Consider the following 25,499-nt stretch of genomic DNA (forward strand, 5'->3'; position numbering starts at 1 on the left):
TATCCACTTTGCTACTGAGCTCTGATAGCTTCAAGTAGCACGAAAAGCTCGTCCTAGATTCCTAGCTGTCATCCATGTTTGCTTATAATGCTTATGACTGAATGGAATATCGAGGCAATCCGTACAGGATGCACATATGCCAATATGAGACTGATCGATTGCAGTCCTAAACATCAATGACAAGTTTCAAACAAACAATACAAAGTGAATTTGAGTAAATTATTTAGTTGATTACTGTTACTGATTTACAAACTTTAACCAACCCTCTTCGCAACGTTTTCTGTTTGCTAATACCTTTTCAGTTGATATTAGTATGTCACAAAAACTAACTTCCATTGAAATAGATCTTCATACTTTATCTATTTTATCATATTATATTATTATTCTGTACTAAACACTGTTACCTTCTATATTTCTGAATATGAATTTCTACTGGATTCATTTTAATTTTGTTGACGTTTGGATTTTTCAAAAAAAATTACAGACTTTCATAACAGCTTTAATTGCATCATCAAGATATGATATCATTCTAATCACGGAGCAGATGTTATATTACTAGTAATTTCACTGCCTATTTGTATGTATAGTGGATATAATAGATATCTGTGAAATTATCTTAAGTTGAACAGCTGTCGTAATCTTATTCCATAGATAAGTGAACGTTATTTTTACATTAAAACCATCAAATTTATTTTCCAATGGTTTCAGTGCCTTGAGACTATCTTAAAGATGTTTTGCTGAATGAAATATATTTGCTAAAGTGATTATTTTTTCTCTAAATTTTTAATAAATGTAATAAATGGTTTGCGTAGCCTTTAATAAACTCCATTTATCCATTATAAACAACCAAGTGAACAGACGATCATTTGTAATGCAAGATGGATGTTTACTAGAAGAGGAATCCAAGACTTGTTTGTGACTAATCAGCTGGTTGTACCCGAATACCAAAGTGATGTCCAATCCGGGACTCGAAACTGTTACTGCTCTTTCCAAATGACATAGCATTATTCTCTTAGCCAATAAGTCGGGATAGAGGGTGTTATATTTGGTCGTCGCAATTGCTAATCACTTATACTCAGAACGAGGGACCTCTGCAATTCCCACTACGCGAAAGTAAGAACACAAAGACTGGTATAAGTGAAGATTTATTAGCCCCAAAACACGACGACGACGATGATAATAATAATGAATCACAATAGTCTAAAATACACTGAATTATATATTGATTATACACCCATTTTGATTATTAATTAGGATTAAATCACATACTCAGTTATAACAAATCACTTACTGAGCATAGTTCATGTCAACTGAATGCAAGAATATCGTATATTATACAGAAGGAAATATCATACTGCGAAAACAAATCAAACGCTACACTGACTGATCATCACATTGAATTAGAAGGGAGGTAATGTTGAACAAAACTCATAATGAGTAAATCAATCGAAAATTGACTTTTCTTTCCATCATATCGGAGGGTGAACATCAACTCTTGAAGAAACTCTCGTCTCTGATTCTATTGCTAGCCACCATCCATCTCTGCTTAAAATGTTTGTGACTCACTAGCAATATTGAGGCAATCCACACCAGATGTACTCATACCAAGAAGAAAGTGATCAATTGCAGGCTTAAACGTCAGTGGTAAGATTCAAACAACCAATACAGACGATCATTTGTTTCTCGTAGCAAAATGATCATTTAATTCAACTAAATTTTACCGATTACCAGACAATATCTAAGGCAACTGTGAATAGATTACTAGTTTCAAAGTATAATTTTCAAATGATATTCATTTTTATAGACATTATTGTTTTGTTATATCAAACACTTACTCATTTATCAGGATGGGTTTTGTGGAGATTTTTAGAAATTTCACTTGTTGAAATCATGGGTCAATTAAAGCTAGACCACCATGGAAAACCTGGAAGCACTGGAAGGCCGTTTCGTCCCAGTATAGGACCCCTCAGCAGTGAGCATTCACGATCCCGCACCCCGCGGGATTCAAACCCAACTTCGTGGATTGGTTGAAGTTAGACATTAACACCGTTGGATGTCGGCTCAGTGGTCTAATTGGTTAAGCGCCTGGCCCGAGACTGATAGGTCCTGGGTTCGAATCTCGCGGGGTGCGGGATCGTGGTGTGCACTGCTGAGGAGTTCCATACTAGGACGAAACGGCCTTGGAGTGCTTCCAGGTTTTCCATGGTGGTCTGTTTTCAATTGCCTCATGATTTCAACAAGTGAAACTTATTTGTTTGAAAAAAATAATAAAATTTTATTTCCAAGTAAAATGTGTTTTGGATTTTCAAGTAACTTCTTGATCGTCATCTTGAAAAGGTTAATTACTAATTAGGATTTAATTAAGAACAAGCACATCATCAAAAGAAGTTCATTTTAATTTTATTCATGTTGTATAACACTTGTTAATAAAATTGAATTAATCGTTGGTTAAAATTGTCTTTACATTGGAATTATGTAATAAATTTCAATTTGTCTTTTTGAAAAATAATCACTGACACTGCGATGTATTAAGAAGACAATCGGGGTTTCTTTCTTCATTTCACAAAACAATTTAACAATTTGATTAAACTAAATTAAATAATTATGAGTCAAAATGTAGAGAGAATTGTTTAAGAGTACATAAATGATTGTGTTCTTTGGACACTTTTATTAGGATAAATACAATGGAAACAAGCTTTAAATCTGTCAATAACTAAGAGCTATTTTAATCCTATTTTTAATGGAAAGCAACTGTTGTAAATTTATATGAACAATAAAGAAGATATTACTGGCCAATAAATTATTTTTCCGAAATAATGTAACATGACATTCAATTAATTCACTATAAGCAATTACATTTTAAACGTTTTAAGCTAGATTTTATAATAAATAATGCATCTTGTTCAATATTATGAATGCAAATATAATGGTATGGGAATCTAACATATTTATCATAGCTGTTAGTTTATATTCGCTCTAATCTACTTTACAGACAAATCTGAAGATTTATTATTCATTCATTTATCATGATTCTAAAAGCTCTCTTAATGCTTCCCTACTAAGAAAAGTATATAATTGTTTTATTATTAACATTCTACTCGATCATTATAAGCAGAGATAGATACTGACTAACAAGGGAATTCAGGACACAGGTTTCACCCTGTATGTGACTCGTCAACCCGATCTAACCAGTGCTTAATTTGTTCGAAATTATCAAGTCTAACCCTGTGAATGATACCGATAATGTTACTAAACATTCAACGGTATAATTCAGATTTCTACAATATGTTATAATTTTAAATAAGTGTTTTTTGAAAAAATATGTTAGTTAAATATATAAACGTAATGTTTGTTCAAAAGGTGGAATATTTAATGTTATATACAATTATCGTATCCACTTTATCATTTTATTTCAATAATCCTTGGTCTCAATTAAACTAAACATTTTACAGCATATTATTTTCTTAAATTCATTAATGAATATTTTTTTCCAAACTATTTCCTTTTCCACTGTTATTTTCTTATTTTTCTATTTCAACAGGCATCTCATCAATTGTACACCATTTCGATATTTCCATACCTGATTCATATAAATCTCTATTATTAAAATTATACAAAGCTTATGAATATACACGACGTTTAGATGTCATTTTTATACGTTTTCTCATTATGTTAAAAAATATATGTTTTAATGAATATAACAAATGTATGAAAAATTGGAATGTTACATTACAACAAACTGATGATAATCATTCTATCCAGCAACAAACAAACATAATTGATAATAATATAAATCAAATTACATATTACTATCAACAATCTATATATATTGAATTATTATTTATTCATTATGAAAATCTTATAAAATGTTTTAAAAATTTAACTGATATTGTTTTTAATAATATCATCTATTGTATTTTATATTGGTTCGGTTATACAAATAATTATGTAAATGATGAAATACTGAAAGAATTCAAACAATTATTTAATCCAATGAATTCATATTTTCTGTCAAATTTAACATCGACCCCATCATCAAGATTATCAGTAGGAACAACAACCACAATATCAAATAGTAATTTTGATGATCTAATTGAAATTAAAACAAACTTATTGAATGTAGACAGAAATGTACTAATACGGTTAGCACGTGTAATAGGAACATTAAGTCAAGTGAATAATTTATTGATATCATTAGATAAGAATATTAAGGTAAGTTTGATTTTGTGAAGTATACATTTTTATTGGTTGTTTAAACATTTTATGAGTAGAGATTGAAAACTATGGGCTATAATATGACACAGTATATTTTATACAGGAAAACACAATCACTGGAATCTGTACATAATATGGACAAATCTTACGTAGAGTATTTGCTGATAGTATTGTTTAGAATAATGATAAAAAGCTTCATAATTAGGCCATTAAAAACAGTGAACATAACACATTTAAAAGCATTCACTTAATCTACAAATTTTTCATTTCTCTTATTTTTCGCTTATAAAGGATGACTAACTACTGAAGTCTATAAGGAAACGATGTCATTTTCTCAGAAATGTTTTTTAAATTACTAAAAAATGTAAAGAGTTATTCTTCGCTTTCAGTTATTTTCATTCAAACTCAAAGCATATTTTCAATATTTGATTTATGAACTAGGTTCATATCATTCTCTGTTGCTGTCCGATTAAAATTTCCCATCGGATTAAATTGCGCTAAAATAGGATATGGAAACTGGTTATTATTCTTGATAGAAGGAAAATATTTTTCCTAGTATATAAGTGAAAACAAAGTTTTCACGGTACCATTTAAGTGAAGAAAAAAAACACAACATTAATTGGACTTCACGGTTTTCAGTTCCTATTTCAACATGTGAAAAAATATGGATCTTATTTTATAGGATCACCGATATTCATATCCCACAACTCATAGATGGTTATTTTACATTTGAAACATAAAATAGGCTAAATTACTGTCTAATGGTAACATTGGTCATCTTATTAATTAAATGGATGTTACTATGAGTGGCGATTCGGTTCATTTTTTTACTGTTTATTTGACTGCAATATCATTTATGATGTGAAGAACATATGAAGGTTTGTAGTTGGAACTCTGTACAGGTCTACTAAGTTTAAAGTATCATTTTATTTGAAGTTATCATGATTAGTTTTTCTTGATGTAACTTAAACTAATTACTCCATAAATTGAAAAAGGATAATTTTTTTGAAAGACACCTGTTGGAGTAAATAATTCATCACTCAAACTTACGACCAAGTATCATGATAAACTGATTGCTATTCTTAAAAGGGAAATTTCTGAAGATTTAAAGTAATCATTTATCATGTTCCATAGTTTACCAGACTACCGAGATGATCAGTTTGCTTGAGTAGTACCTTTATTAGAAATAAAAGATCTCTGAATAGAAGTAACGTCACGTTTGTAAATTTATGTTGGAATACATTTTTTGTGACCAACATTAATTCTTAAACTCAGCGTCCCTAATTCTATGTTATGTAATATAATGCGGTTTATTTATATTTTGTTGTAATTGGAGATAATTTTATCATTTGTGTGGCTTTTTTATATACAAAAATCATTATGTTGTGTCAGAAAATTTCTTATGTCACTAAACTAGTTTAAAACAAATTCGATTGGTGAAATCCAGGACACGCGCTTTGTTCTAATTAGGACTGCTCAAATGGACGTATTTACATCCAACAGTTGATATATGCACTGAAATTTGAATCGGATACCTATCTCCTCAAAATGCGATACTTGTGCATAGTAAACTTACAAACTCTTATAAATCATATTCATGTCAGTTGCACAAGCCAGTGACTATCTGAACTCAGTAGCCCGATGGATAGGGCGTCGATGTTTAAATAGCAGGACACTCTGCTAGAATCTCAGTGTAAATAACAGTAGAATGAAAACAGCATCCCGGACACAGCTCAAATAAATAAACGTGAATAGACGGCAGCTTTGAAGTAAATCTTTTAAATACTTAGAAAGACTAATGTGTTGCAGCCCTTGATATCATGAGGAGAATAAAATCTCTCACGCATGAAAACATTGATGTACTTTTTGTCGTAATCCTAACACGAAAATAAATGAAGACAGTAATTTTATGATGCATTTTCTGAAGGTACGTTCAAATATCAGTTGGTTTTTGTCACGAACTGACACCAGTTGCAGGAACTTTAAAGAAACAAGCAGATGTTATGTTTTTTTAACTTGTTTGTACAAATAATCTTCAGATGATAGTGTTGAAATTCCCAAATCAACAACACTGTGAATATCAGTTTAGTTAACTTACGGTCTCACTATTTTCATTGTAAAGTCATGCATTCACTATTTTTCCTGAAGAGTTTTGAACTAGAATATAACATTTATCAACTTTTTCCTTCTTTCAGTATTCTTTCATTTATTATCGATGCGTAATGGTAATAAACTATTTTTTGAAACATTTTATTGATATATCAGGATATCTGTCTTGCTACAAACAAACTATTATTCTGATAGAACCATAAAAGTGTCGATATATATATATATATATATAATTTTTATATATTTTGTTCTATCATCTTATTAATTAGAAATAACTGCAAACTAACAAAACTGTTTGATTGAATTATTACTCAAAGCAATCATGATTTCAGTATGTAACTAGTGAAATTCTATTATACGAGACTTTATACGCTTTTTGTTAACATATAAGTTAAAAGAAAAGCGATGCTCAATGTTTATTTTAGCATTTAAGTAAAATAAAAATCATGGTAACTGATTTATTTATCGGTAGAAAAAATGATTGGTTTTTTTGTTACAAATTTTATTGATGAAAATATAGAAAACAGTCCTGTGAATCAAATGCAAATTAGTTTCTTAATTCTTACTTACTTACTTACGCCTGTTACTCCTCATGAAGGAACATAGGCAGCTCACCAGCATTCACCAGTTTGCAGTAAACTAGTATCATTTGTAGAACGGTCGACAATCGGAAAGCAGTCGTCATCTTTTTATCTTACTAAGTACTCAAATCTACACTGAATCAATCACAACGCTTTGATGTGTTTGGGAAAAGAAATTACCTATTAAATATTTGGCTGAGATTTGATGGTCAACAATGCATGATTTAGCACGATACAACATTCTGTATCGTTGATAAGTGACAACTTTACTCACAGTATAATAGTCCATTCCCCACACCTTCATTTCTACGACGTTCATGTCATCCTGTAACTATTCTTCAGCTAGTGTCATCGAATAAGTGTAATTATTAAGTTTCATATTTGCTAAATTATCATAAATTAATAACTGCTAAATAGAAAAATATTTTTCATATGCTCCTATTTATAAGTTCAATGACTTCCTTATTTCCAACAGTTGAGATCATGAGTCAATTGATACTAGACCACCATATAAAACCTGGAAGAACTGGACGGCCGTTTCGTTCTATTCTGGGACTCTTCAGCGTTGCGCATCCACGACCACACCTTGCGGGATTCGAACTCAAAACCTATCAGCCTCTTCATTCATGATTATTCTCATCATTTGCACTAAAACACCTATTGATTTAATATTCTTGATATATGTGTCTCAAAATAAATAAACGTTAGATACTCAATGATAATGAATTTCTTCATTAAAATCGTTAAATAAATTATTTGTTTGGAAAAAAATTTAGAATTTTTCTAAACATTGCAAATTTCCTAAATTTTGTTTCCTTACAGGAATGGAAAGAAACTTTAAGAAAAACATTTCCACAGATAATGAATAAACTTATCGACAAATACATTCTTAATTATCATAATGAAATACTATGTAATTTCCAAATTGAAAATAATGATTTAATTAATCTATTGACCATATTTCTTAAACCAATTAATAAAACAATTGGAACTTGTTTTAATTCACCTACAGAGATAATAATTTCAATTGAAAATTCATCAATATTATGTGAATATCATCATAATGTGTTTTATTATATAATTCAACCAACAGTTATTCAATTTTTTCATAGATTATCATTATTATTAAAAGAGACATCTATAAAGTAAGTAAAATATATTATTTAAAATTGTATAATGTTTTAAACGGAAGAAATAAAGTTCAGTATAGGGTTGTGAAGATTGTTGAGTATTATTTCAGATAATGAACCGATCAATGTTAGACCACCAGCACTTGACAGCCGTTTTATCCTAGTGTAGGACTTCTCAACAGTGCGCATCCATACTAGGACGAAATGGTCATTCAGTGCTTCCAGGTTTTTAATGGTGGTCTAACATTGATCGCTTGATGAACATAATCATAACTCAACGATCTGATCATTATTATATGCTCACTGGTGACTAGCTTCGAGAGACTGTTCTCAGAGTCCTAGTCAAATGCTGTGACAATTGGAGTTCAACCGTGTCAGGTGTGGAGCAGTTACCGAAGTTAATGGAGGATGGTCGCGCAATATCGTGGATTGGCTAAAGTTAAACAATAACACCATTGGATTGCGGTTCAGTGGTCTGAAGTTTAAGTGTTCGCGTGCGAGATCGAATGTCCTGTTTTCGAGTCCCTTTGGTGCGGTATCGTGGATGCGTATCTCCGAAAATTTCTATATTAGGACGAAATATCCGTCCACTGGTTCCAGGTTACCAATGATGGTCTAATACCGATCATTTCATGATTTAAAGAGAAATAAACATTTAATTAACTATGCCTATTCAATTTGTTAAATTAATTACTTTAATTAATTAATTAATTCCTAGTGTAGAATAATCATTAATATAATTAAATTTGTCAACTATGAAATTCTAATCGAGTTAATAATTATTTATTAATGAATAAACGTCCAGCAATTTCATAAATAATATGTGAAATATATGTGGCCAAGTTGCTTAAGCATTCAACAGTACTAGTTATTTAGAAGTGTTTCGTATTAATTGCTTAAAATCTTTCAAGTGAAAATAATATAGTTCTTAATTCATAATGACATTGTGTCTTTCACCACTTATGTATATAGATAAAAGTAGCATGTTGCAGGAATAGGAATTGAAATGCTTACCGTTAGAATATTGAAATAAAGAGAACGACAAGCAAAACACCTAGCAATCGGAATAATAGAAGGATTAGAAAAATGTTAGAGTATGTAAAGGATAACCGAAGGAAGATGTTCAACTTATATATTTAATATATGATTTCCATATTTTACAAAAGCGCTGTGCGTTTTTGCATGAAACAATGAATTGATTTACAGTACCTGAGTTTTCATTCACCACAGCATTTATTTTAGAAAAAGATTATTGTGAAGTTTGTGAATATACTTAATAATTAGTTTTGAAGGTTTGTAAAGAGTTTTTCATTAAAAGTTTATATCACATATCAAATTTAGATAAGTAAATAGGACACATCAAGGAAGACAGAGTAATTGTTTTTTTCCAAAGCGGGACATAGAATTATGCACCGACTACTCGCTTTGAAATGAAGCCGAAATTTATAAAGTCAAGTGGCAAGCTCACCCCTATTGAATTATAAATGAATTGGAATTCAGTTGTCAACAAACTCAACTATGAATACATAACAACGGGTAACTTTTTGGAAAAGCTTATTTAAATGACAAAACTCGCTTCAGATTTAATGACAAAAAGTTCAATGTATCGTAACCGATGCATGTATGTGCCTGGTCCTACGTTGTAACTGACTGACTGAATAAATATTGATTCGGTAGTTGCTTTATCTAATGTCAAACGTTTTATTAATATTAGAAAACAAACAGGGTCTATTCTTGTTTAATTCTACCTTTTAGTTTGCAGTTATACTTTGTAGACTAGATCAATCTTGTTGAAAATGTCATGTCACAATAAAATATGTAATTATCAGTTTAGGGGTTGTGGAGATTGTTAAGTTTTTGATTGAGATCATGAATCGATTGATGTTAGACCACTGATAATTATCATGTGTTCACCAGTGACTAGCTTCGTGAGAAAATTCTTGAAGTTCTGGTGAGAAGCTGTGACCAGTAGAGCTAATTCGTGTCGGGTAGAAACAGGTGTCTACCTCAGTACAATGGAAGATGGTCGCGCAACTTCGTGGATTGGTTGAGGTTAGACATTAACACCACTGGATACCGGCTCACTGGTGCAGTAGGTTGAGCGTTCGCGCGCGAGGATGAAGGCCCCGGGTTCGAATCCCACAGGCGGGGTCGTGGACGCACTGCCGAGGAGTCCCACAATAGGACGAAACGGCCGTTCAGTGCTTCCAAGTTTTCAATGGTGGTCTAAAATTATTCGGTTCATGATCTCAATCGAAAAATATGTAATGTTGACTGATTCAAATATGATATCAGTGTAGCATAGTATAAATATCATTTTATTGAACAACATCGCAATTTAAATATAATTTTTGATTGGTTCTTTTTTCAGTTAAACGCTTGCTGATTAAAAGTTAAAATATTTAGTGTGTTTTCTTCCTATAAAATTCGAATTATTTGTTAAGAAAACTAAGATTTATCAGTTGATGGTAGGTGTACTCTTCGCATTGGTTGTAACGAATATATCTTTTAAAGGATATTATAGATTTTTTTCTCGGCTCATTGTTAATGGCATGAACTGCGATTTGACCATGATTTTTTTAATGATATACATGACATCAACAGGAACATTCATGCAACCAATGCAAATGAATTAAAATTCACTTCATCTCATAAGTCAATGGTTATGTGGAAAAGGCGTTGGGCGTCTGAAGCGAAAAACAACCAGGATTCGAGTACCGGTGTGACATTTACGACTGAGCTGTAGGTATATCCAGATGATAGGTCCTAAATGTAACAAAACACGCTTTCTTGATTTCACTACCAGCAACTACTTAAACCTGCTTATAAAATGCATCTAACAATGACATTATTGAGGCGACCTGTATGAATGAACGAATACCGATTGCATCCCTAAACATCGAGGAGAAAATTCAAACAATCAATACAAATAAATTAGTATATAGGTTAGCTTACTCTATTTTTTACTGAATATCTGCTCTTTAGGTTTACTTTATAAATTTAGTTAATTATAATTTCACCGATCATTATGGTTACACGCAACTAATGTTTGTTCCACCCATAAAACTTTTTACGTTTCATTCAATTTTAACAAGCTAGGCACTAATCAGCAAGAACCTTCATGTTATTTATTCTTGGAGATGATTGAATCTACTGAGTCAATTTGGCTAATGTAGTGATTGACTTTTCTACGTGAATAAATTCACGTGAGCACAGATCCTAATCATTCAGCTTGAGACAAGTATTATCAATGCTGCTGAATTACGGTCATATGATATTGCTAGTAGACTGAATTTAGAAATGTGTACGTCATTAAATACCAACTCAATGATTTGAATGTTGCGAATTAAATGAGAGCTCCAAAGGTTGGTGGTTCAACAATAGTCATGGTAGTGAACACACTGTGAAACCATCTAATACTAGAATGAAATAGCTGCTCGTTACTTCCAGGTTATCAGTAAGTGCCTAATTAAATTTAATCCGTGATGTGGAACTACAAATTCAATAGTATTCATGGCTCCTGTATACTAATAAACTCATCAAGGTTATTATATTTTAAACGAATTCTTACTCATTGCTATATGATGCAAAATATATTCGATTTCTGTTAAATTAACATTTATAATAGTTTATCAGCCACAAAGTAAACAATTTTTCGGTTAGCAGTTTTTCTATTGATCAAGCATTGGTTTTTATCAGCTATTATTCTAATTTGTCCAATAATAAATGGAAAATATATTTTCATTAAGATTCATCTATAATACAAATGACTATTAAGAATATAACGCATATAATACTTATTAAAATTAAATAATGGGATGACACATAATAACTGAAAAATTTTTTTCTACAGACATTTAATCAATGAGACTAATGGATTATGTGTGTAAATCTTTAGATAATTTATTAAACATCAGAGACTAGATTTACTTTAATTTATAATTCAAATGTTTTCAGAACTAAGCTGAATGAATTGGACTAGAATTCACTATGGTCAGTTTTAGTCTATGCAATTAAAGCTGATGGGAAATCATTGTATTTCATCTTGGTAAATTATTGAGAAAAGTTAGTAATGAAATATTGCTTAAACTGCCTAAAAATTTATTTATTGAATTAAAGTCGCCATATACAATCAGTTGTTCAATCGTTTCTGGTTAACATGAAATAAAAATGTTATTGTTTCCGGAATAAGAAACAATCTATGAAATAAACAATCTTGTAGGTATTTTACATTTTTATGAATATAAACCTGAAGTGTACAAGTGAGTTCAGAAAGTACTAATCGTTTAAATATGAGAGAATGTTGGAAATGAATTTATTATAAGTTACAATATCAAACATCATAAAGGTTGTAAAATTATAAACTTATTGACCTAGACCATTCAAGTGTATACATTCATGATATTATTTGAGTATGGTTAATTGCATTTCTGTTTGTGTTAATTTACTGTTCGGAAAAAATCATATTGAGATGTCAGGAAGGAATCGTACATATGACTCCATCAGTGTTATTCTTTAATTGATTCATTTTTTGTATTGGAATATTGAGCAATTGGCTACAAATGATGTGTTTTTGATTAGTTAGTGACAGATTTGTCTTATAAAAGTTTCGGTGAGACTATAATCTATGAACAACCTTGAGAATAACCGCCTACTTAGACTAAATGAGGCTTATCACGTGGTGTTAGGAATTAGAATTAAGATTCACAGTTGATGGTTAGGGTTAGGAACTAGATTTTAGGCTTTCATCACGAAACAACATCAGCTAAAATGACAGAAAGCTATTTAACCAAATGGATAAATGAATTTCGTGCCAAAATCTTAGAGCTGTTATCATATGCTTAACTAGTTCGTCCATGAATTATAGTGTCCCCACAGTTTCCTTAAAATTAACCATTGATCAGTTTAATATGCAACTATATTGATTCACTTTAGCAAGTTGAAATATGAAAGAAACCTATGGTTCTTTTAAGGAAAAAAACAAACAAATTAGCCAATCTTTTCCTTTTTACCTACATCCAATTGTTTACCTCTAATATGTAGTTTCTGTAAAAAACTTTTTTGTTGACACTAATCGGTTAAAAACAATCTTTGAGGGATACGGTCGATATAAAATATCGTTATAAAATAAGAAATTAGTTTAATTTCTTTTTAAACGGTTCCATGGTCACGTCAGCTTGATTACTTTAGTTGAAAATATTAAATTTCAGTGTGTTTTTTACCATCAAATGTTTACGCATCAATTCTTTAAAATTATATTATAGATAATTAATATTATCTCTCGTAGATGTATTATTTTAATGACAAAATATCAGAAACTAACGCTTTACACTGTTTTGATAATTAATAGTTTTCTAGTGTTTACTAAATTGTGAAAAAGATTCATGATATTAAAAGAAGTAAAATAATTGATTGTTAAGCAAATGTTTTAATCACAGATTAACTATTAATGAACTCTTGAAGTTAAAAGCATTTAAACATACTATAAAACGTTTAAACATTTCTATGGCTATGAACAATATAATGTTCACTTTTTAACTGTTTAGTGCGAATTTTGAATCTGCAACTTTTTCAACTTTCTACAATGTAATAACATGAAAATATGTCGTATATAATTTCATTTTAGCATAAGCTAGATATTACATTATATATTTTAATTCTAGTTAAACATTATTTCTTATCATTTAAGTCCATATCTATAAACTAACAGTATGGTACGTGCTATTTACATTGACATAAGTAGTATATAACGTGGGTCAGGAATGTAATTTCTGGCAGCAGAAGATTGAGAAGATCAAGAAAGGAAGAACAAGAATAGAAAGCAATTAGTATAGAAATGCAAGAACAATGAAGTTCGAGACAATTATTGAACATTTCGCAAATTAGATATTATAGTATGGTTTTTCTATTTTACCAAGTAATTCTGTAATGTTGTGCTAAATATAATTCGATTGTCCTCACCTGTGTTCACCTTCACTACATTTGATGTCGCCGCCTCCACTAAGGATGAAGATTCCATGGCCGAAGGAATTTGAGGACAGAGATGTGGTGGGCTTCCTGAAGGAGTTTGACGCCGTGGCGGGGCTGGCGGGAGTGAAGGAGCCGGGGGCGAAGATGGTGGTGCTGGGGACGCTGCTGAGAGGCAGGGAAAAGGCTGTATATGACAGCTTGGACGGTGCTGGCGGAAAGACGACATGGGAGACAGTCACGGAGCGGTTGATGGTGGAGTTCGACAGCCCAATGTACAGGGAGGAGGCACTGCCGAAGTGTATAGAACAAATGCTATAACTATGTAAGATAATAAAACACAAAAGTATCTTAGAAATCGAAAAAGAAATGAATATAATACTATTGTCTTAATCCTATTCATTATAAACATGGCCATTAAGAGTAGAAGATACTCGTTAGCTATTAGTATTTGACCACAGATACCTCAGAAATATTTCTGGTGTCTGCTGGGATCACCGGGTAAGTAATAATGAAGTTAGACGCAGGGTATTAGGGAATGATGTTAAATCAGTTGATGAGGTTGTGAATCTTCATCGACTGAGATGGTTGGGCCACGTGTTACGTATGCCTGAACACCGATTACCACGTCGTGCAATGCTAACCGGAGTTGGGGATGGTTGGAAGAAAGTTAGGGGCGGCCAAACGAGAACGTGGCATCTACTTGAAGTCACTAACTTCTAGTCTGAACCATGTTGGGATATGCAGACTGCTTGGTTGGAGTCCGCGTGACTGTGCTAACCAATCGTTGGAGACTCTTGGTGACATGGCTCAGAATCAATCACAATGGCGTTGGTGTATACACTCTCTGTCTTCCCTTAAACTAAGAGATTAAAATCGCTTCAATTCTTTCTTTCTATGAACTAATTTTTTCTTCCTGTACCATATCCTTATTGCAATCTTTCTTTTATATATTACCACCTCTGAATTAACTACTTTTATGAATCCGGTGTCCATCTTGTTGTGTTGATGAGGTATTACAACTTAGACCGATGCATATATGTGCCTGGTTCTACGTTGTAGCTGACTGACTGACTGATTCATTATAAGCTTTTCTAACAGATATACGTATTATTCCATATTTACATTATCAAAATTTCATAGAATATACTAATTCAGTATAATAAATTGTGTATTGAATAATTATTTATGAATGCCTTTTTCTTATTTGTTCAGTCAACCATTTGTTGTTTGTTTTTCATTGGATAAAAAGAAAATATTTACTGTTTTCTTTCTAAAAATTTCATTTCATAAACAAACTAATTCATTTATTATTTAGTTACCTATTCTTGCTTTAAAATTCATCAATTTAATAAGATTTACGTTGCCATTTATTTAAAATCAACTTGTTTTTTTGAGCATGGATATACAATAAAAGAAAAAAGAAAAAAAAGTGGAGAAATGAAAACAATGATAAATGAAGTAAGAAATTCTTTGCCTGATTTTCTAAATCTATTTAAATTAAAGTATGAGAAAAAAACAGGATGAGAAAAAAATTTTCCAAACACAAGAACGACAGAAATTGTCTATGCATATCCTGTTTATGACTGTGTCTCGAAGTGTTGATCATCTAATCAAGAAGGATAGAGAATATGTCTTTTTTAAAAAACGTAAGATCATCATATAAACGAAATACTTAGGGATAGTATAATTTATTGAGGCCAGTGAGGAGTATTCCATTTATGTTATTTATTTATGTAGTTGCCATGGTAATTATTTCGAGGAAAATGTTGCCTAAATTAAACCTATGAGAACGTCATGCAACAATCGGAATTCCACTCATCTCATATGGATTCAAGTGAACATAATATTTTTCTTCAGTTTCAAAACTATTATTCATAGTTGTTAATTATATTTTACAAAATAACCAATTCTATGTCTTTTGATGTTGAGGATTCAGCTGAACATAGGCTGGGGTCTAATTTCAAGAAGGTAGGTGTTAGATAAGTAAAAACCATACCAGTTAACAAGCCTATTGTTGTTACTTATGACATGAATGTTTAGTTTTAATATCCAGAAGGATAAAATTCATGCAGTTTTTTTCCTAATTATCTTTGTTTTCTCTTATGTACTAATTTATCAAGGGGGACCTATTTTTCTAATTATATAACAGTATGTCTAGTTTTTTTAATAATAATATGTCACATCAGTTATATAAATTGTGTATTTTCACCGTATTATCTAGATTTATCAAAATTATAATCTATTTTAGCGTTCCTAAACTAAATATTTTATGATAGACATATCTTTATTATTTGTGGAACATTCACTTCATTTATTTAAAATTTTATTTCACATCATTATTAGAAAGAGTTTGAGTTTTTCGGTTCTTTAAATTAATCAATTCGTACATCCTGGACAGATTTACTTGATATGAATGTTAACACTGAGGACCAGTCCTAACTCAGATCAAACGATAAACCTGATACCCACCGTTAGCCACAGTCGATCCATTGTAAATAAAATCGCACTTAGTTTTCATTTTGGTTTTTTCATAGGATTCCTGAACAGTTTTATTTTCGTTTAGATAATTACAAAGCGACCAAGCACAATAAATTAATTGTTTCGTTACAATTATAGCGTTCAAAGTTTTGATTAATTGAAAATGATAATGTCGATTAAATTAAACAAGATTTCAAATACGTATTTTTACTCATTCTGCAGAGTTGTTTAAAACAAATGTGACTATTCTAAATTTTATTTTTTATCATTCATAATTAAACTTAGTAATAAATATATATCCGAATGAGTAGAAATATTGTGTTTTCTACTTTTCGTGACTTAAAATAAGCTTCTTCCTTAGAGTAAGTAAATAATTGAATTAAATCAACACAAGTTTAAATGGTACAAATGAAACAATGCATAATGTATTTGGTACAATCGAAATTCAGTTGTTTATCTACTCTGAAGAAGTAGCTTACATAAAGTCGCGAAACGTCACAAATGCATTTTCTCCACCTATTGGGATATAACAAAAAATAAATTTATTATTAACTTTCTACCCAATGTCAATTTATTTGAAACCATCAAGTCCAACCTTGGTGTTGATACCTATAGTTAAACAAAATTTAAATAACTGTTATCAATCATGAAATATAGTATCATTAACTGATTTTTACAATCTTATTTATTCAATCATTCCAAATGTTTCCTACAAATAATTCTGTCCATTCATTACAACAAGTACAACAAACACGTTGGGATGACAGAAATTCATTTCATTTGTTGTGTTTTAAATCTTCTATATACCCTTTTACTTTGTAACACTAAATAAAAACGTTTTATAAATATAATTGACTGTACACTATGTATAAATTCATTTAGTTTACTAATGGAAGACCATTATAATTTCTGTTTATAACTAATTCATGTATATGAATTAAACTTGTTTAAACTATATAAAGCATTTGCTGTTAGAATTCACTGCTGAACTAAATCAATTCATCCATGTTACACAAAAAAATGACATTTAGGAAATATTTTATTTATTTATTGATAACAATCAATCTAGATCTGAAAGATTTAGACATGATATAATGAATGTAATTGTCCATTTTTTACACCATTCATCGTGTTATTATCTTGTTATTCAAAATGTTTCCATTGTCTCCGTATATATTCAACAGTCACTTGCCTCATATTTTAATATTCAATTCAGTATACATGGTTATTAATAATTGCTTTATTGTTTCCTCCTTTAATTGAATAATGTCTCAATAATCCTTATATATTTTTTTAAATATCTTACAGTTACGATGAATTTATTCAAAAATATCTTATCATACGATTTCAAAATCAGGTGCCTTCAAACCTATTACAAGAAATTTATCAATCTATTAAGATTCATAACCAATCTGGTGAATCTTCATTAAAATGTTTTCATAGTACAATGTTTACTGAACATCAACCAGATAATGTTATTCAAGAGTAAGTATCAAATATAGTGAGAATGTGTTGTGTTTACTTTTAAAATATACACTTTTTTTAGTCATTCATTGTTTTTTATTCAAAAGATAAAAAGTAATCCTGCTATGTTTGAAGCGATTACGAGTTCACCTAGGGATCTAACGTCCTCAACAGATCCTAATTGACTAACAGGAATTTTCGATTACAGAGCTTTATTATTGTATAAAGTTTAAATTTTGCATTATTTAATAGTATATGAACAAATGTTGTAGATTATTCTTGTACTATAAATGACAGTATTTATTATTATAAGCCTACAAACTGCCTAGTATTCCTAATAACATCTTTAAGGTTTCTGCGTACATATAGATACATTTAATTAAAAAAATGCTGATAACATAGTGTATATTCAGGATTTATTTCAAGAGTAGTTATTAAGGACCTATATTTTGTATAGGGACTATTAATGTTATCTAGTTCACACATTTTGTTCTATTTGGAATGCATTTGCATTTAAGTTTTATCTCCACTAAACCTTGAAACATATTACGTATCAACTTTTCCATTAGAATATTATTCGCTATACTATTGGCTCACGATAGCTCTCAAAAACTTTATATATATATGTATAAGTTTTGCTAAATATAGGACTATTTTTTCTCACGGTTATCATTGAGAACTAAACTGTATATCTACTGAGTTGGAGTCTATTTTATATTTAGCTTCTTATAATTGTACTCATAATCCGGTTACTTGATAAATACTAGTTCGCTTTATGCCATTCTGACTAATAACTTTTCTCTTTACCAGTAACATATTAATGTTAACATTGGCCTAAATCCAATTGGTTTGATCAGCTTATTCTAACCAAAATAGCTATTCAAAATATGAGCATAGTAAACAAATAAACATTCTCTTATTCTCTATTCTTTACTATCAGGTTTACTCAGAAAATCAGAACTACATACAGTGATTACAAATCCGCATAACAGAACAAAACAGAAATCATGATTTGTAAATAACTAAGTTATAAATGATAAAAAACAGAATCATCAGGTTAATAATTAATTATTGATAATTCTGAAACGGTAAAGTAGATAATAGTAATGTTTGAATCAAATAAAAGCGTATAATTAGAAGAATATCAGAAAACCATAATTCAAGTATTTATTGGTTACACAATAAAAATGTAACAATTCTCCTTAGAACATTTCTGAAAATTTCACCTTCTCTGAATATCTGCTTCAATCTAATAGAGTCTGAATCTGAAAGTCAACAAAAATACAAATACAGCTGGATGATAAATCCCAAGTATGACGACAAATACAATCTGTATTCCATTTAAAATACAATTCTTTTATACATCCAAGCAATACAAAGCTAATTCAACAAGGAATTAGAAATCTTCACTGATGATATTAACAATAATACACTGTAAATTTTCTATAAATTTATCAAATACTAGTGTACACCTTAAACCAAACCGAATTCACATCCACTATTCATTGTTTTCTTTTATCTCAAATAGACATTTAAATGGAATTATCATAGGATTTATGGGTAAATTAGTTTGCTTGTTTTTTTCTGTAAAGAAATCTATATATAAGCGTCCATATTTAAAAAGAAAACACAACTGTTTTAAAACGAAATTAGATTGTTGCCAAAAAAAATATGAAGCGAGAGAATGAACGTCTTGTCAGGAATTTTTGTTTAAAAAGAAAAAGAAAACAATGTTTAATTTACTGGGAAAATATTCCTTTCCCTCTCTCACTATTAAAACAATAATAATAATAAGTAAATCCTTAGCCTAAAAATAAATGCCATAATTTAAAAATAAATTAGAAAGATAGGAAAAAAAAATGATATTGAGAGAATAGATAGAATGCTGATAAAACTGTCAATTAGAATGCAATTGTTTTTTCTTTCATCTCTATTGTGATGGAAATTTTAACAAATTATAAAGGCTAATAAATGCTTTATTATAAAGCTTAATTTTATTTTACTGTTATATCATCATTTCGTTGAAATACTATGTTCTATATTTATAACATCAATATATATATATATATATATATATATATATATATATATATATATATAGTCTAATCTTATTCATGAACTGTTTCGTTACATTCTGTTTTAAAAACAACTTACAATGCAAAAAAAAAATTCTATTTATTTTAAGATGAATTATTCAATTATGAAACCAATGGATAATTGAATGAGAGAGTAAATTAATTCTACTGAATCCTTTCCATTATTTAGAATAAAAGTTATTTATTTAGTAGCAGTTATCGTGCATTTATTGGTTTCAAAGTAAATTGTATACCTAATTGACATTAGTTAGTAAAAAAGATGTAGATTAAAAGATGTTGAAATGTTGTATTTACCTTAAATTAAGACTACTCGGTAAGTACGTTACCTTAAGTTTACAGAAACTGGTATCTATAATAATCTAGTTTCTTTTTACAATCAGTAAGATACTTTTTAAATAATGAATTGGATTCCAGTGGATTATATTACCAACATTGGTCAATTATTGCTAAAGAAATGATGAACATCCGGTCATCATTGCTATTACATTATTGTGGTTGAATTTGCATCGATAATTAAATGGGAATTAACTGAAACATTTTCATTCTACTGACTCATTTTGTTTATATAGTGAGTTTCAGTCATTTATTTTGGCACGCTAAGTGAATAGTTTTGTGAAAATGGATGGACATACTCCAAAATTGATTGTAAATATTCTTATTCAATACATTTTTGTCATTACGCTTTTAGAAACAGTATTTGAAACAAACCAATTAGTCCCATTTATAAATTTTTATAAAACAATGAGAAAAAGGTTTTGATCTGAAAAATATGATGTATCTGTGCTCTAGGTTTCGAGCAATCTTGCAATCTAGGATAATGGATAATGGCTTCATAAAAATTTATTTTCTAATTCTCCGGAAGTAGAAAACCATGTTCATTGATTCCGAATTAAATAATTGAAGCGGGTATAAGATTGACATTGATGCAGCTTTTAAAGCGTTAGACAGGAAGTTTCAAGGACAAATCCTAAGGTTTGTAGATGCCGTGGCTACTCACAAATCCTTCTCGAATCTGTCGTAATAATGTTTAAGTCCTTTCACGGTCTATGTTAGTGTGAAAATTACCAATTGTTCCCATATCATATTAATTTTTTTCTCTCACTGACAGTTATCGCTATGTTTACTTTGACTTTCATTTGACTGACCTTCATTAGCTTTCGTACAAAATACATTGACAAGCATGTATGACCAAATATTTTAGACTGAAACCGTCTTCCTACTGTCCTGTCAAAATAGTAAATTATTTAGAAACTTTATTCTCAAACTTCTTATTCTATGAGAAAATAATTATTTTTCTTTTATCGACATATGATATTATCAGTCATATTCATTTCAAGTCCAGCGTGTTTAAAAACAAAGTTTCCTTAGTTTAGCATTTTTTTTAAACACTTGATAGAACTGACATCATAATGAGGAGTCTACTTCATGTTAAAAATGGTAGACTACACACATTGCAGACGGTACTTACGCTTGTTACCCCTCGTAGAGGAGCATAGGCGGACCACCAGCATTCTCCATCCAACTCTGTCCCAGACAATCCTTCCCAGTTGTTTCTAGTCTCCATTCATCCTTTTCATGTCTGCTTTCACTTCACGGTGCAGTGTGTTCTTCGGTCTTTTTTTCCGTTTCCCTTCATAAACTACATTTCCCTAGTTTGTAATTAAAATTTCATGAAGTTAGTCAATTATCTTGTTATAGAATTTCTTGTGTTGATTGCTCTGTGATTAACTACCATTTTGACAGAAATATTTAAAGCACAATAATAAAACAAATTTAATTACGTGTTAATTATCATTACTATGTGAAGAGTGGGATACAATTGTTAGAAGTAGTTCATTGTAAAATATCTGGTAATCTCAAGTGTTTCAGATACGACCAATTGAACTTAACCAAATGCTCATAAAAAGTATCTGAATTTTTTTTAAGAATAGTGAGGTTGTAATTGTTGTACACTTTAATATTTACGACAAATCGCTCTAATCAAGAATAATAATTAACAACGAATGATTATTAGACATCTATTTCTGCTTAATATGAAACTACTGACGTTTAACTGTGAACGAAGGGATCTCGAATCCAGTCACAAGAATGACAATAGTTATCACTTCCCGGTTGGCCACACCAAAGAAACTTATTTATTCTTTGTGTACCTCCAAAGAAAACGGTTAAGGATGGTCTTGGTAATCTGAGAGCGTGACCACAATGCCCGATTGACGACTGTTTGAGGCAAGTCATAAACGGGCTTCCTATTAGTAATTTTATATGTAATAGCTTAACAATTTAAGGGCACTACCACTGACACCTGGTATCTATCTGACGGGATCACGTATGCTAATTTTGGAGCCAACACTTTCCAAATCCTTCTTTTGTTAGTGATCGTGTAGCGGTTCGCATCTTGTCAGAAGGTACTCCGTGTACTAGAGGAGCATGCTATGAAGTGTGTGTTAGGAGAGCTGATAAAGAGAAAAAACTAAGAAAATATGAGCCAACAACGCAGCAAGCGCACAAAATGCATTCACGTTGAATAACGAAAGCAATTAACAACAATAAGTAATAACACAAACATCAGACCAAGATAACGTAAAGTTTCTAACCCACTACATAGCTACCCCGTATTCAAAGAGCACTGTCGCAGTGCTAAATAATTTCACACACTTTGCATCCTGGCAAGCTCGCCACTTTAGCGTGGCCCGTGATCTGGCTCCAATTTGAACGTATAAATGAACATGTCATGGGTAGAAATTTTCGGGTTGACTCCGCTTATTATATTTAGGCTGACTCCGTTTGAGCGACGTTGGTAGTGAGAAGAACAATAAGAATTAAGTTAGGTGAATTTATTTCATGTAATCGTCTACTCAGACAGGCGTTAAGATGAGAAGCAAAACGAAACGGAGAAAGTAAGCGTACCAACTTGATTTGATAAAGCCTCACACATTGGTTATAATCAGACAGAAAAATAAGTTGAAGATGTGTGATGAATACACTAAGTGATGTACACACACGCTTATATAAAGGTAACCAGGTGATAGTACGTGAGGATACTGACATAGAAATAACAAATTAATCATTCTATTCGAAAGTCAGACTAATCCATTAAGGTGTGACATAGGACTAGACGGTATAAGAGTGCAGCAGTGTTTGATCCGTCGAGGTCGTACCAATCAATTCATATTCCTAATTCCAGCCAATGTGTTAATGAATAAACACCATCTGCCTGTTCCGTTTGAAACATGACTGAACTCTCATCTAGCTTTTATTGGATGTCCAGCTGAATTCATTTGATGATATAAAGTGACTTCTGATAGTCTCTTTTGAAATCATAATCAAAGTTTTAAGATTTCTACTTTGTTAAATGAATCGAGTGGACTAGGATTACTATTATCATTGAGATGCATAAAATCTTGTTAAATTGTATAGTTCAAAATCAAAGGAAAAATTTAGTTTTATTTATATGTCTCTTAGCAATTGATCTACATATAAAGTGTTGTTAATGTTATATTTTGAACAAAATCCTCATTTAAACAAATGAAAACAGCAGAGAGTTTTACTCCAAACCAAGTTTCAGCCTGGTTGAACACTAACTACATAGATATGAATTAGTAAATGACACCTAATGAATTCGGTGACGCTCTGCTTGGCACAAACGACTAGATGTACTTGGTAGCAATATCCCATAACCTCGTGAAGTTAACTGCCAAAAGAATACTGATCTGTAATACTACAATGTTCAATGATTGTCAGTAGTTCAACGGTTTGCACATAAATGTCTATGTATTTAATCACTTAACTTTCTTATTTTTTTATTTACTTAGACAAGAAACTGAAAAGTTCTCATCGTTATCATCATTACTAACGGATACAAAGCAGTTGAAGAGTAAATTGAATTCTGGATCTGCAGGAGTTGACTTTATTCAATCCACAATGATATTTATGTCAACTGCCATGAAAAATACTGTGAATAAACATTTACCTAAAGAACCGAAAGATAAAATTGCATCTTTTGCAGCTGATGTTTGTTCTAATCTACGTTTACCATTCCGTAGTCAAACAACAAATAATCTCAATAACTGTTGTAAAACCACATCTACTACTACTACTACTACTACTACTACTACTACTACTACTACTACTACTACTACTACTATAACCATAGCAAAACCATCAACTATGAAAGATAAAAAAGAATCTCTCAACGAATACTCCATGGAAAATCAATAATACCTCTTAGCATATGGAGTCCTATTATTATTTTGGTTGTGTTATTTTTCTTGTCAATAATGTGTTTTTTCCAGTTTACACATTTAATAAAAGAATTATTTTAAGCAACTAAAATGTTAATAAAGATTCATTATAAAATTCACAAAACAATTATTTAGAGTATCTCATTTCATTTATCATTTATACTCTTATAAGTGTTTGTAAAAAATTCTTATTTTTTCTAACATTTCTCTTTATTTAATTCTTCTATCATACTGTGAATAGATAACAAAGAATACATATATCAATAGAATATTAATAGAATACTAGTTTAAATAAAGTTGATGTTAACTTTTTCTTTCTCTCTGTAAACTTCTTCATTACTTCATTATATTGAATCTTAGTGATGACATTTGTCTTGTTTTCTAATCTTTCATAATTTGCTTTCTCTTTCTTTTTCTTTTTTCTACTGTTCTACCTATGAACTTTAAAATATGTCTTATACAAAGTTGGAAAAACAACATAAAATGATAATACCACAGTTTATTCATTAGTTATATTGTAAAGGAGAAAGTAACTCAATATTAATTGACACATTCTCATTTGTATAGTTAATGACAAATAAGTAATATCATGAATTAGCATTCATTTTGAATGTCATTGTGAATTGGCAATTAAAACTATAATCATTTACTATTAATACATTTGTGATGCAATTAAGATTATAATTTATTTTATTTTAATAATTTGTAGTTGATTAATTTCTTGAAATCTCATATAAATAAAACATTATAATGATGATTTGGTTCATTGTTATTTTCTTTTCTTCAAAATACTTGGAATAAGTCAAATATTTGAATTATCTAGAAATACATGGCTATCATATTGATTGCTCGTTAGTTCTAATTAGATTGTATTTATCAAGTTGAATCACTCATTGTTTCACTCATAATATAGATCTGTTATCATGAGGATTGTTAAAAAAGTATGTAAATCTTTTCGAAACTCTTTACTTTCGAAATTTCGATGTAGCTTGTGTAAACAGTAAAAGATGATCTGAATTGATAGTTTTCCAGTTGGTTAAATTTTCATTTAATTTTATAATAAATATTCTTCTAGAGATGAACTATTCTTCTTCTGATCGTTTAGATGTTGTTCATTGAACATTCATTTATTGACTTATACTGCTCAATCGACACAATATTTTCCAATTAGGGCACTGACAAAAATACAGTATCTTCTAAATCCCTTAAGTAACA

At 30.3% G+C, this 25,499-nt stretch overlaps 1 protein-coding gene across 1 annotated transcript in view; it reads left to right on the plus strand.

The window, feature by feature from the left end:
* MS3_00007857 (uncharacterized protein) overlaps positions 1-25,023 on the plus strand; it is a 73,946-nt gene extending 48,923 nt beyond the window's left edge. Inside the window, exons 6-9 of the mRNA XM_051216205.1 lie at positions 3,542-4,212; positions 7,728-8,050; positions 17,792-17,968; positions 23,856-25,023. Of these exons, the coding sequence (XP_051066771.1) occupies positions 3,542-4,212; positions 7,728-8,050; positions 17,792-17,968; positions 23,856-24,261 (1,577 nt within the window). The 3' untranslated portion in view covers positions 24,262-25,023. The remainder of the gene's footprint in view (positions 1-3,541; positions 4,213-7,727; positions 8,051-17,791; positions 17,969-23,855) is intronic.
* The last annotated feature ends 476 nt before the right edge of the window (positions 25,024-25,499 follow it).

Source organism: Schistosoma haematobium, chromosome 4, assembly GCF_000699445.3.
Source record: "Schistosoma haematobium chromosome 4, whole genome shotgun sequence".
NCBI lineage: Eukaryota > Metazoa > Platyhelminthes > Trematoda > Strigeidida > Schistosomatidae > Schistosoma > Schistosoma haematobium.